Source organism: Xenia sp. Carnegie-2017, unplaced genomic scaffold (assembly GCF_021976095.1).
Source record: "Xenia sp. Carnegie-2017 unplaced genomic scaffold, XeniaSp_v1 HiC_scaffold_6, whole genome shotgun sequence".
Lineage (NCBI taxonomy): Eukaryota > Metazoa > Cnidaria > Anthozoa > Malacalcyonacea > Xeniidae > Xenia > Xenia sp. Carnegie-2017.
Genome location: NW_025813526.1, coordinates 2,940,244 through 2,954,002, shown reverse-complemented (window position 1 = coordinate 2,954,002; position 13,759 = coordinate 2,940,244). Strand labels below are relative to the sequence as shown.

The 13,759-nt window shown below is 31.1% G+C and overlaps 3 protein-coding genes and 2 non-coding genes across 5 annotated transcripts; 2 read left to right on the top strand and 3 right to left on the bottom strand.

The window, feature by feature from the left end:
* The first annotated feature begins 2,585 nt into the window (after window positions 1-2,585).
* On the top strand, window positions 2,586-2,658 carry Trnak-uuu. Its single transcript has one exon. It is a non-coding gene; the product is annotated as a tRNA-Lys (tRNA).
* Window positions 2,659-6,095: 3,437 nt separating this feature from the next.
* On the bottom strand, window positions 6,096-6,167 carry Trnap-ugg. Its single transcript has one exon. It is a non-coding gene; the product is annotated as a tRNA-Pro (tRNA).
* A 1,346-nt stretch (window positions 6,168-7,513) lies between these two features.
* LOC124457664 lies at window positions 7,514-8,504 on the top strand. The gene has a single exon (XM_047007879.1). It carries the CDS (start codon window positions 7,695-7,697, stop codon window positions 8,490-8,492), a length of 798 nt encoding a protein of 265 aa, XP_046863835.1. The 5' UTR covers window positions 7,514-7,694; the 3' UTR covers window positions 8,493-8,504.
* Window positions 8,505-8,701: 197 nt separating this feature from the next.
* Window positions 8,702-10,186, bottom strand: LOC124456872. The gene has a single exon (XM_047007182.1). The coding sequence runs from the start codon at window positions 10,184-10,186 to the stop codon at window positions 8,702-8,704; it is 1,485 nt and encodes a 494-aa protein (XP_046863138.1).
* A 1,611-nt stretch (window positions 10,187-11,797) lies between these two features.
* On the bottom strand, window positions 11,798-12,859 carry LOC124456871 (putative nuclease HARBI1). The gene has a single exon (XM_047007181.1). The coding sequence runs from the start codon at window positions 12,857-12,859 to the stop codon at window positions 11,798-11,800; it is 1,062 nt and encodes a 353-aa protein (XP_046863137.1).
* Window positions 12,860-13,759: the final 900 nt, after the last annotated feature.

The following is a 13,759-nucleotide window of genomic DNA, read 5'->3' as shown; positions in this document are numbered from 1 at the left end:
GAATTGAACCCAGGACCTCTTGCTCGCAAAGAAACAATCATACCTTTAGACTTGAAACCAACATGATGTAGAGCCCCTCAACCATATAATTTAATTAGACTTATAGCCAATGATTTTTTTATGTATTATAACAATTCGTTTCTTAAAAAAGTAACATTAAGACATTTTGTCTTATTATTTCGTATGAGTTACTTTATAAAAAATTTGGAAAAAAAACTAACATTAAATTGCTATTTCGCATCTAAAACGTTCTTTGGAGCATTCTTCTATAATATTGCAATTTCACTGTCTTAATATGCAATTTGTAATAAATGAAAATATTCTAAAAGTAATGAATTTATGATGTAATTACTTAACAAAAATGTTTAAGAATTAGTTCAAGAAATACTAGGAAAACAAGTCAACAAATTTTATTCTCAAAATGTGATGTATGTTACTCAGTATTATACAAATATAATAAAATTTTGTGTGACAGTTAAATAAAGTATGAGCAAAAAAGTACAAAATTTGTAATATTATTCTTATAATGCAAGTGTTACCACTTACTAAGTGTTTTACAAAAATACTATTTTTTGAAACATTGCTTTCAAAAATATGTATTTGTTTTAAGTTTTGAATGATGAATAGCAGTGTTTGAATATAGGTCTTCCTGCAAAAATATAATGTATTAAGAACGTCACTGTCAAACATTACAGTATATAAGAAAGGAGTCAGATATATTTATAATACTTTATTTCTACATAGTATGGATCGCTCTTTTTTCTACTTTTGTGAAAAATATAATTATTTTAATGCTTGTAAAGTATTTAACTTTACCAATCATAACATTTTTAAGTGAGGAGATATTTAGCACATCGTTTCAAACTTTACTGGATTTAATTCAATGTTTAGATAAGTTTATGAACCAAAACTAAGTGAACAAGTGTTAATAATTTATTAGAAAAGCCCGATTAGCTTAGTTTTTACATTGAACTATTAATCTGAGGGCCAGGGTCTCAAATTCTTTATCGGGCTGGGAAAATTTAGACATTAAATAAAATCACATTGCTTCATGTTCATTATATGAAATTAAAATCAATGAAAGGAAAGCAAAATAATAATTAGAGTTGGTGTTTTTGTAAATAGGATTTTGTAAATGTAATATACTAATTAATAAATTTATTTTAAACGAACAGATTACAATTCTATCATTAATGTGAGTGCTCACCAGAGAATTAAACCTAAGACCTATTCTTGCAAAGAATACAACCATACTACTAGACAAGTCAACTGACTTATTACATGCACTGAAAAATAATTGAACTTGAAACTTTATCAACTGATTTTTTTTATATTTTCTCTAAACCTAACAATGCAAACTTCTAAAAACACTCATCTATATGAGGAATACTATGAAAGTTACTTAATTAATACTTTTAAAATAATCTTTTATTTAACTAAAGTTAATAACAAATTAACGTAAGAAGATGTAATTAATGAAAGTATGGTAAATTAATAAAATTTCAAATTAAGTTGCTTGACAATAGTTATTTATAAATACTGTAAAACAAATGCAAAAAAAGAAACAGAACAAGTTCTATTTAAAAATAGGAAAGAACTTGAAGTCATTTTTGAGAGTTGAAAAACATCTGAACCAAAACATACAAAATGTGTTAAACTCTTTTTAGTTTTAAGTGCTATAAAATAATTTAGAAAATAATTAGTTTGTTGAATTATTGCTTTTATAACAATAATTATAGATATGACATTTTAATTGCGAAAAGGAAGGCCGATTGTTTCTTCTGCATATAGGATTCAAAAATGCAATGTTTTCTCTTTACCACAACATCATAGACTCTATTAGTTTTAAAACAAAAAGAAATTGTGTAATATAATACTATTTTTATATATTTACCATGTGTTTTTCAACATTTTCAATGTTTTATCAAGACATTAATGATAATCTATATATTTTGTGTTACTGAAATAAAGAAAATTCCAGTTGGGAAAATGTCACAACTATAAAATTCATTTTAAGTTATAAACAGTTATAATGACGAATGCCATCACCAGTTTTGGATCTGGCATTTTGCTGCTAAAATGCATTGATTTAAGCATTTTATTTTCACAGGTTACCTTTTATAACTTATGATCATTCAAAAACATTATTTTACTTTATTTACTTTATTTTTAAATCCTCAATTTCTTGTTATGTGCAAATTTTTTAAGATTGTAGTAAATTATTTTATTATTATTGTAACAAATTTTAAGTTTTAGTCAGAATTCTTTATAAATGCTGGTCATTTTCAAATAATATTTTCCAAAAATTTGCTTGATTTAGTTCATTAACAAGATCAGTTTTACAAACAAAAATTACTTAAGAAATTGTAATAAATTTATGGAGCACGATCAATTTAGTTGTAGGTACTAAATTCCGTTTTTAGCAATGAAAACACTGGTTGACACATAATACCCTGTTGTTACCCTTTTAATAAGTGAAGAGATATTTAGCACATCTTTTCAAATTTTACTGGATGTAATTCAATGTTTAGATAAGTTTTATCAACCAAAATTAAGTGAACAAGTGCTTGCAGTTTTTTCATGAAGCCCGATTAGCTCAGTTGGTAGAGCATCAGACTTTTAATCTGAGGGCCAGGGGTTCAAATCCCCTTTCGGGATGGGAAAATTTAGACATTGCTTCAGGTTCGTTTTTTGAAATTAAAATCAATGAAAGAAAAGCAAAATAATAATTAGAGTTGGTATTTTTGTAAATAAGACTTATTAAATGTAATATACTAATTAATAAATTCATTTTAAACCACCAGATAACAAATCTATCATTAATGTGAGTGCTCACCATTGAATTAAACCTCAGACCTATTCCTGAAAAGATTACAATCATGCTGGTAGACAAGTGAACCAACTTATTACATTCATTGAAAAATAGTTTAACTTTAAATGTTATCAACTGATTTTTTTATATTTTGTTTAAACCTAACAATGCATACTTCTAAAAAGACTCATCTATAACAATAATGCTATGAAAAGTACTTAATTAATAATTTTAATAAAAATCTTTTATTTAACTAAAGTTAATGACAAATTAACATAATGAAGATGTAATTGACGAAAATATGGCAAATTTAATAAAATTACAAATTAAGTTGCTTGACAATAGTTTTTTATAAATACTGTAAAATAAATGCAAAAAAAGAAAAAGAACAAGTTCTATTTAAAAATGTAAGTAATTTTTTCCAGACTTTAGGAAACAGCTTAAAGTCTTTTTGAGAGTTGAAAAACATCTGAGAAAAAAGATACAAAATGTGTTAAACTCTTTTTATTTTTAAGTGCTATGAAGTAATTTAGAAACTAATTAGTTTATTCAATCATTGCTTTGATAACAATAATTATAGATGTGACATTTTAATTGCAAAAAATGAGGCCGATTGTTTCTCCTGCATGTAGGATTCAAAAATGCAATGTTTTCTCTTTACCATTACATCATAGACTCTATTAGTTTTAAAACAAACAGAAATTGTGTAATATAATATTATTTTTAAATATTTAGCATGTGTTTTTTAACATTTTCAATTTTTTATCGAGATATTAATGATAATCTGTATATTTTGTATTACAGAAATAAAAAATTCTAGTTGGGAAAATGTCACAACTATAAAATTCATTTTAAGTTATAAACAGTTATAATGACGAATGCCATTAACAGGTTTGGAATCTGGCCTTTTGCTGCTAAAATGCATTGATTTAAGTATTTTATTATCACAGGTTACATTTTATAACTTACAATAAGCCAAAAACATTATTTAATTTATTTATTTATATTTAAATCCTAAATTTCGTGTTATGTGCAAATTTTTTTAAGATTGTAGTAAATAATTTTGTTATTATTGTAAACAATTTTAATTTTTAGTCAGAATTCTTTAGAAATGCTAGTCATTTTCAAATAATACTAACAATAGGTTTCTTTAAAAGTAAATATTAATACGTTTTTTTGTCTTTACTTCATAAGAATTACTTAATAAAATATTTGGAAAAAAAACAAATATTAAATTGCACTTTTGCACCTAAAAGCTTCTTTGGAGCATTATCTTAAAAATATTGAAATTGGCTGTATTAACATGCAATTTGTAAAAAATGAAAATATTGTAAACATAATAAATTTCTAATGTAATTACTGGACAACAATGATTAAGAATTATTGCAACAAATACTGGGAAACAAGACAACAAATTTATTCTTAAAATGTGATCAATGTTACTCAGTGTTTTACAATTATAATAAAATTTTGTGACAGTTATATAAAATATGAGCAAAAAAAACAAAATTTGTAATATTTTTTTCATAATGCAATTGTTACCACTTACCAAGTGTTTTACAAAAATTTTATTTTTGAAATCTTGCTTTCAAAAATATTCATTTATCTTAAGTTTTGAATAATGAATAGCAGAGTTTGAATATAGGTCTTGCTGCAAAAATATGATGTATTAAGAATTTCTTTGTCAAACAATAAATTTTTTAACGAGTCAGATATATCTATAATACTTTAATTTTCTTTTTTGTAGTTTTATGAGAAATATAATTGATGTTTTAATGCTTGTAAAGTATTTAACTTTACTTTTGTGAACTTTTAATAAGTGAGGAGATATTTAGCCCATCTTTCAAATTTTACTGGATGTAATTCAATGTTTAGATAAGTTTTATCAACCAAAATTAAGTGAACAAGTGCTTGCGAAAAATGTAAGTAATTTTTACCAGACTTTAGGAAAGAACTTAAAGTCTTTTTTGAGAGTTGAAAAACATCTGAGCAAAAAGATACAAAATGTGTTAAACTCTTCTTATTTTTAAGTGCTATGAAGTAATTTAGAAAATAATTAGTTTATTCAATCATTGCTTTGATAACAATAATTATAGATATGACATTTTAATTGCAAAAAGGAAGGCCGATTGTTTCTCCTGCAGCTAGGATTCAAAAATGCAATGTTTTCTCTTTACCACTACATCATAGACTCTATTAGTTTCAAAACAAAAAGAAATTGTGCAATATAATATTATTTTTAAATATTTAGCATGTGTTTTTAATATTTTCAATGTTTTATTGAGATATTAATGATAATCTGTATATTTTGTATTAATGAAATAAAAAAATTTCTAGTTGGGAAAATGTCACAACTATAAAATTCATTTTAAGTTATAAACAGTTATAAAGATGAATGCCATCACCAGGTTTGGAATGTGGCCTTTTGCTGCTAAATGCATTCATTTAACTATTTTATTATCACAGGTTACATTTTATAACTTACGATCAGCCAAAAATATTTTTTACTTTATTTACTTTATTTTTAAATCATAACTTTCTTGTTATGTGCAAATTTTTTCAGATTGTAGTAAATGATTTTATTATTATTGTAAACAAATTTAATTTTTAGTCAGAATTTTTTAGAAATGCCGGTCATTTTCGAATAATACTTTCTAAAAATTTGCTTGATTTAATTCATTAACGAGATCAGTTTTACAAAGAAAAATTACTTAAGAAATTGTAATAAATTTATGGAGCATGATCACTTAGTTGTTACAGCACGACAAATATTTGTATAATGACAAGGGTACTAAATTCCGTTTTTATCTATAAAAACACTGGTTGATACATAAAACCCTGTTGTTGATTTCATCTTAGTAATGGATGCTTTTAGATAAATTTTCTTAATTATTGTTTAACAAAAACATTAATACTTTGGTTTATTTTTTTTGCTGTCAACACATTTATTCCAAAGTAATGATTTGAAATCTTTAATAGGATTCTCTAGATGAACAATACTAAATATGATAGTATACTTAATAATATGAAAACTCATTAAATTGTATTCTTTGATGAACCTAACAAAAGATTGCTTTATACATACTCAGTTAGAGAACCTATATCACTATCCAGTACTTAGTAATTTTTTCTGCAATTTATGTTACTAATAATATATAGATATTGAAAAAAAATAACAAGTATTAAATCAGAATTGCTTGTGATAGAAAAGGTTTATCACAAGTTGTTATTGGTAAATAACTAGTTTAGTGTTACATTGCCTATTTTTATCTTGATAAGTGTAGGGCTCACCCGGGAATTGAACCCAGGACCTCTTGCTTCCAAAGCAAGAATCATACCACTAGACTAGAAAGCCGAATTGATGTTGAGCCACATCAAACATTTAATTAAGTTAGAGTTATAGTCACTTATGTTTTAATGTATTGTAACAATGGGTTTCTTTAAAAAGAAACATTAATACGTTTTTCTCTTTACTTCGTAAGAATTACTGAATAAAAAAATTGGAGAAAAAACTAATATTAAATTGCAATTTTGTACCTAAAAGCTTCGTTGGAGCATATTTTTAATAAATGATAATATTGTAAACATAATAAATTTCTTATGTAATTACTGGACAACAATAGGCCTTTTCAAATAAGAGTTGGGGACTAGGGCAAGTTTTAGCCCGCAAGCACGTCTGGGATTGTTAGTGGGGACAGCTTTTTATATTATTATAGTTGGAAAAAAAAAGTGAAGATGGAAAGCGCGTTTGAGTGTAAAGATAAAAGTTTTTCGCTAAATGAAAGTGATATTCCCGGAGCTAAGCTACCTAAGCCGATTGAGGAATGCAATTGTGCAATTTTACGACGATGGCTTCTTTGCAGAGGAGCAAAAACCTCTGGTAAACTCTCTGATTTACGACTGAGGTCAGTAATTTACTTTTAATTTTAAGTTTTTATTTTTATATAATCTAACATTCATTTGATTTATTTCGTCCTTTTTATGAAGGAATTAAAAATCGTTTAAAGAATAACTATATATTTTTTATTGCAGAGTCAAAAATTATATCGAACATAAACTGGCGGAAAAGTATCTACGTGACCCCGATGGAGGCGTTCATGTTTTGAAAAAGAAAGCACAAGCTGGTCTCCTACATCAGACATTGCCATCAGAAGTTAAAAGTTTTCCTACCACAGGATATAGTGCCAACCTATCAAATCTACCAAAAGTTACTTTTGGCACTGTATGGAAGTTTATGATAGACAGCATGGAATTCAAAAGACGACTTTCAACTGCTAAGCCTCTAGTGAAAGGCTATAATTTCTTTAAGTCAAACCATGTGCTGTGTTTGTATTATCTCCACAAGGATTCAAAACATTACATCAAAAGTCAGGTCTTGCCTTCAATGAAGAAAAAGATGGTATATACTTGTTACATTAAGCTTTCATCATTTGGCTTTGTATTGTCAGCCAAATGTGGGTGCCCAGCAGGTGTGGATGGGAGATGTAATCACGTCTGTGCAACTCTTTTTTTCCTTGACTCTGTTTGCAAGAAAAATAAGAAGTCATCTTCAGAAATTTCATGCACGTCAAAGCCATGTGAATGGAGTGTACCAAGAAAGAGAAAAGAAGAAGTGCAGCCAATTTCTGCAATGAAGTTCCAGAAATATGACTACAACAAAGAGAACAAAAAAGAAGAAGATAAATGCAAATACTAGGATGTCAGCTCCATTAACCAGGAAGGTTTAAATAGTAAAAAGTTACAAAGCATTTTTAACAAATTTAAAGAACTAGAAAATGAGGTTGGGAAGTCCATTGGATGGTGTCACATTTTACCCCAGGATATCCCAGTTGAGAAGTATGAGAATGAACTCATATCTCCCATAAAAGTTCAAGACAGCCCTATGGCAATGAGTGCCATTAAAGAGAGGATGGAAAAGATTAAGAAATGCCTTTTCATAGACTACAGAAAGGCCACAGAAATTGAGAAAGAAACTAGAGAGCAATCCTTTAATAAGAAATGGCACCTACATCGACAATACCGCATTACAGCATCTAAATGCTATAGAGCTGCTGTACTTAAACAAACAACCTCACCAACAAAGGCCATTAATGAAATTTTGTATGCCAAATTTTCAGCAACGAAGCAAATGATAAAAGGACTAGAAATGGAACCAGAAATAATGAAGCAATACATAAAGGAGCAACACAAACGTGGACATGACAATTTGTCTGTGTCACAGTCAGGTCTGATTGTTGGCAAGCATGATGATGGTTTCTTAGGGGCTAGTCCTGATGGCTTGGTTTGTGATCCCTCGAACAATAATGAACCTTTAGGTATCCTAGAAATGAAGTTCATAGAAACATCTGAAAAGGAAAGTTTAACAGAAGCTGTCTTACGTAAGCACATGTGTGTCAAGCACAAACTTGACAACAGTGGTATTACAATTAACAGAAACCACAAATATTTTTACCAAATACAGCAGGGAATGTATTTATCAGGGAGGAAGTGGGCAGACTTTGTGATTGCTGGATCTTGTTCACCTGGTATATATATTGAAAGAGTACCTTTTGACTCTAATTTCTGGTGCAATACTAAGGCAAAACTTAAGATTTTCTATGAAGAATTTATTATTCCTGAACTAGCATATCCAAAGATCAAGTATGGGCTGCCAAGAAACAATTTCACAGGAGATAATTAAATGGTGTAACTTGTAAAGATTTTTTAAAACATAAATTACTAAGGATAAATAACAGTTGAAAATTTAATCTCTGTCAAAATATAATTAAAAAAAGGGCTTTTTTGCTGTAAATCTGTTTTTAATCATGATACTGAATTTCTAAATTATCATTATTGAAATGGCTTGTTTTATTTATTTATCAATTTTAAACATGAGAATGAAGGCAAAATCTAACAAACAAGTGGTGGCAAAAAATTAGCCAATGCTGCTATGACCACAAGTGCATCTGATGCTAATGGGGCCATAGTGATAGGGATCTTTCTATCTAATATGTGCCAGTTTTTTAGTCTTTCCATTTGTCGTTCAACATGTATGCGCAGGCTAGCTATAGCTTTGTTCTTGTTAATTTCTTCTTGTGTAAATTGGGTTTTCTTTTGGAGAAAAGAAGGAGCTTCAAGAAATGCTCCAACTGACGCAAGTTCATCTTTTATGTTAAAGCCTCTGTCTGCCATGACACTATCTCCAGGGGAGAGAATGTCCAAGAAATTGCTTTTTTTAACTATTTCCAAATCAGAAGTGCTTCCAGGGAATAACTCACTGATGTACGACAACACACCACTAGGTGTGATTCCAATTAAAACCTTCATTGTTGGTCTGCTTTTGTAAGAAGAATAACAGGCAGACTGATTGTTCAAAGCTGATGGCCTTTCCATCTCAATCTCTGTGCAATCAATTACAATAACTACCTGGGGGAAGAGCTGTTTGAATGCAGGGGGGCTGTAATATTTGATTGTATCTCTTTCTGGCATTCTGATTAATGACCCAAGTTTTGCACGGAGCAGTTTTATCCACTTGCGAATGATGTTCGAGACTGTACCAACTGCCACGCCAAATCGGTGAGCCAAGTCCTTTTCAAAAAGGCCCAATCTTAATCTCATTAAAACGAAAATATATTCTTCATAACAACTTAGTGCTCTTGGCCTACCAAGCTTTGGTCTTCTAATCTGTGTGTCATCTGTATTATCACCATTAATATCAATTCTTGACTCCTCAACTAAATTGAAACAAAATGTCAGCATTTTGTAGTTAGATAAACCAGTATAGAACTCTATATCAGAATCACTTGATTTGTATTTGTCAATATCAAATCTACTTTGTCGTTGTTGTTCTCTTGCCAGGTTGTTTTTGGTGATTTCAAGTAATTTTGTTAAACGCAGCAGTTCACTTTCGAGAAATATTTGTTCTTGTATAATTTGCTTTTTAACGTCTTGAAGTAGCAGGACATCGTCCTTAGCTTTGCAGAAACATGCCAAGTCTGTCTGAGTAGCAGAAGATTGAAGATGAGATGCTTGGTCGTTTTGTAGTTGTTCGCTTTCAATATCAACTTCATAATTTTGCATAAAGTTCTTTCTCTTGCGTTTGTGTTTACTAATTTTTTCCTGACTGGCTCTGGTTATCTCTCTGCGTTGTTCTTTACGTACAGTCCACGGAAAAACAGACGGAAGATGAGTTCTGCTCAATTTTTTCGCGCCTTCCCAGTGATCACAACAAATCCTTGTGTTCGGAGACGCCACTTTGAGGTTGTCGTTTCTTATAAGAAAATCGTATTTTTTACGTAGTTCTAAATCCTTTGGCAAGCAATAAAATTTGAAATCGCGAGGCTTATTTCTGTGGCTGTTGCTACAACCTGGCACACAGCAGTTATACTTTGGCATTCTTGCTAAATCACATAAACACTTTCATCAACATATGTATAAACACTGCACTTCTATTCGCGAGGTAATTTTGTGTCCCCGGTAACGATCCCAGAAACGCTTGCAGGCAAAAATCGCCTTAGTCCCCGCCTCATTTTTGAAAAGGCTTATTGGATTGTTGACAAACTGCACGGATATAATTATTTAGCACTAGAGGTTAATTTATGCATGATTTAACCGAGGCGTAATTTGAAGCGTAATATTCATTCGGACAAAAGGATTTAGGGGCCGTTTATATGGTCTCGGGTACTAGGGTTCCCTACTGCCCAAGAAACCCTGGGAGGGCTTAGTTATTATAATTTTATACTAGATTAGCAGCGAGCGTTTACATGAGAAATTCTTTACATGAGTGGCTCTCCTTCTACAGATTCTCTATGTTTTGGAGTGGATACACAAAGTATCAATTATTCTGGGAAAGAACAGTCAGGTAATAAATAATAAACAATTTTAAATATTCTGCTACTAGATTCTGTTCAGTTGTCGTCACAAAATACAGAAATTTGATCTTCTGTGGTAGGCATAACCTTCAATAAAAACCAGTCATTCTTTTGTGCAAGAGTCTAATCTAATGTAGTGCTCCTTTCTTATGTGGTTACTTATTTTTTGTAAATAGATTGCTCTCGCCCTGAAACACCTTTGAGTACATTAGATGCAGATGTAGAAAACAGTGAATCAGAGTTTGATAGTTTATATGCAGAAAATATTGGCTCTACATTTTCTTGTGCTTTTGCACAAAAAAGAAAAATTGATCTATCATCTTCAAATGTGCCACGGCTAATAGACAATAAGCGTAAAAATCTAGAGAAGAGATTATCAGCAGCACAACGAGACCAGAAGCTGAGGGACGCCGCAAAGGAAGACACAGAAATGAGAAGAGAAATGCTTGAATGTTTTAAGGAATCATCTAAAACAACAGCTCGTGCAATTGAAAACATGTCTTCTACTTTGAAAGAATTGACACAAGGAATGACCCAAGCAATGTTGTCTATTGCAAATAGCTTCTTCCAACCTAGAAGAAATTATTCCTCATGTTTTCCATATGATTTTAATCAACCATTGTCATTTTCCACCCCAAACACATCTTTCTCTTATTCAAGTGAAACTCATGAAACATTGCATTAGATGCAGTAACTTATATGTTAGCTGGGGAAGATTATTATTTTGTTTAATAGCTATATGGGGACTAGTTTATAAATTTATTGTATTGTTTATGCACAGAATCAAAACTTATGATTGTTATGTAATGTGATTTTGGCTGACTTGTACAGGTATCAAATCAGAGAAATTAAAAACAGATACTTTTGGTAGCTTTATTCACTATTAAAACTCAAGTAAAAAATTAGAGTTCAGTGTGTTCCTTTAGAAAAGCAACTATTGTCTTTCTGGTAGATGTTCCTTCAGCAGTGTTACAAGAGAAAATCAAGTCTTGCTGAATATCTGGTTGTACTTCCCTATCATATTTAATTTGCTTCAAAACACCATCATCATCGTCGTGAATTCCGTGTAATTGACAAAAGTTATGTAAAACAAAACATGCATATATCATATAAGGAACATTTTCATTCTTCAGGTTTAGTACAGTGTTAAGTTTTGCCATCTAGCTTTCAATCGTCCAAAGGCACACTCAATCTGATTCCTTGAGGATCTCAACAGATTGTTAAAAATGACTTCTTCATTACTCTTGCAACATTCAAACTCAGTCATGCAATATGGCAGTAATGGATAAGCTGGGTCCGCAAGAAGCAGAGATGATACCTTGTCGTGGCCTGGAACTAAATTCCGATAAACACTAGGCAACTTGTTTTCTCTCAGCATTTTGTTTATTTTAGAGTTACTAAAAACTTTAGCATCGTGCACACTCCCTGGCCATCGGCAGTCAACGTCAAGGAATAACTCTCTATAGTCACAAACTGCTTGGATGTTCAAGGTATATTTCATCTTGTAAGAAAAATAATCGTGAGAGTTCTCTAATGGTTGTTGGATAGCAATGTGGGTGCCGTCTATGCATCCAAAGGCTTGAGGGAAATCATGCTTTGATTCAAACCTTATGATCAATTCTCTCATTTCTTCAGAAGATTGTGGTAACTTGATGTACTTGGGACCAAGATATTTGCTGATTGCTCGACAGACTTCGTTGACAGTTTTGGAGACAGTTGGTGTAGCAACTCCAAAGGAGTTTGCAGTCATTCGAATAGAGCCAGTATCTTTAAGAAAATATAAAGTTAATGCTACTTTTATTTCGAATGAAACTGCTGTCCAATTAGGAGTTGCAAAATTTGGTTTAATAAAAGGTTCGAGTTCTTGAACCAATTTCATGAAATCGTCTTTGCTCATGCGAAGATTCAAGTTCCACTCCTGGAGATCAAGTTCACCGAGCCAGAGATTACTCCACCATCGCTCTGTCCTACCGGGCTTCTGCCAGCATGAACGAAATCTTCCTCGTCGACTTGTAATTTTTCGTTTTGCTTTCAAAACATGAGGATTTTCCTTAGCTGTGCCCAAGCACAGGAGAATATCTTGCTGCATTTGCTGGTGCACAGTAAGCAATGTAATACATGCGTCTAACATGGAAAGAACCGACACTATATTCAAAATTATGGGGCATATAGAAAATACAATTTCTGCGTTATCCATCTTGGATTTTGTTGAGTGTAGAGTGAACTGGGAACGAGTTAAAAAGAGAGCGTGCAATCTCTCATGTAAGCGCTAGACAACTTTGTCTCGGGCAGTAGGGTAACCCTAGTACCCGAGACCATATTAACGGCCCCTTAGTCTATAAGTGCAGCTGACAGTTACCACATGCCAACCTGAGCGAAAGCTTAATCATTGTATTGCTTTTATTATATCTACTAACCTGAATTGAAATTAATGTAGATCGTGAGGACCCGGCAAAAAGTGAGTTTACGTAATTGCGTTTGGTACACTGTTAAACAGAGCACATATGTGATTCATACTATATCATTATTTACTAGATCGAATAAAAATTATTTACTTATAATCTATACGATTCCGACTCACGTATATATCGGACTGCTAACCTGAGAATCCACAACATTCGATTTCTGAAGAAAAATTAATCGCGTGGAGAACCTGAACCATAAGTAACGAAGACGAGGCACTGAAGACTGCTAAGCTCAAACGCCGAGCAGCCAAGTGTACATTGACAAGACTGGGAAAGGCCTTGAATCATCTGTGTATAAATAAAAGACCAGCAAACGAGGTAAGCGACTATCTCCTCAAAGTAAAACAAGCGTTCGACAATGTTGTAGAGAAACATGAGCTTTATGCAAATTTGATTATGAACGATGAAGCTTTTGAAGCAGAAGAGCATTGGTTAGATGAGTGCCAAAACGAATTTTTAAAACTTGATATTGAGGCAAAATATTATATCGAACAATTGGTTTCAGTGAAAATTTCAGAAACTAACATCAGTCAAAACGAGCAAAATTCGTCTGGAATGATCGGAATGCAAAATGTTGACAGCGCAAGTAATATGAGCCCCACAGTTATTGAGGAAAACCAGACCAGCGTAGG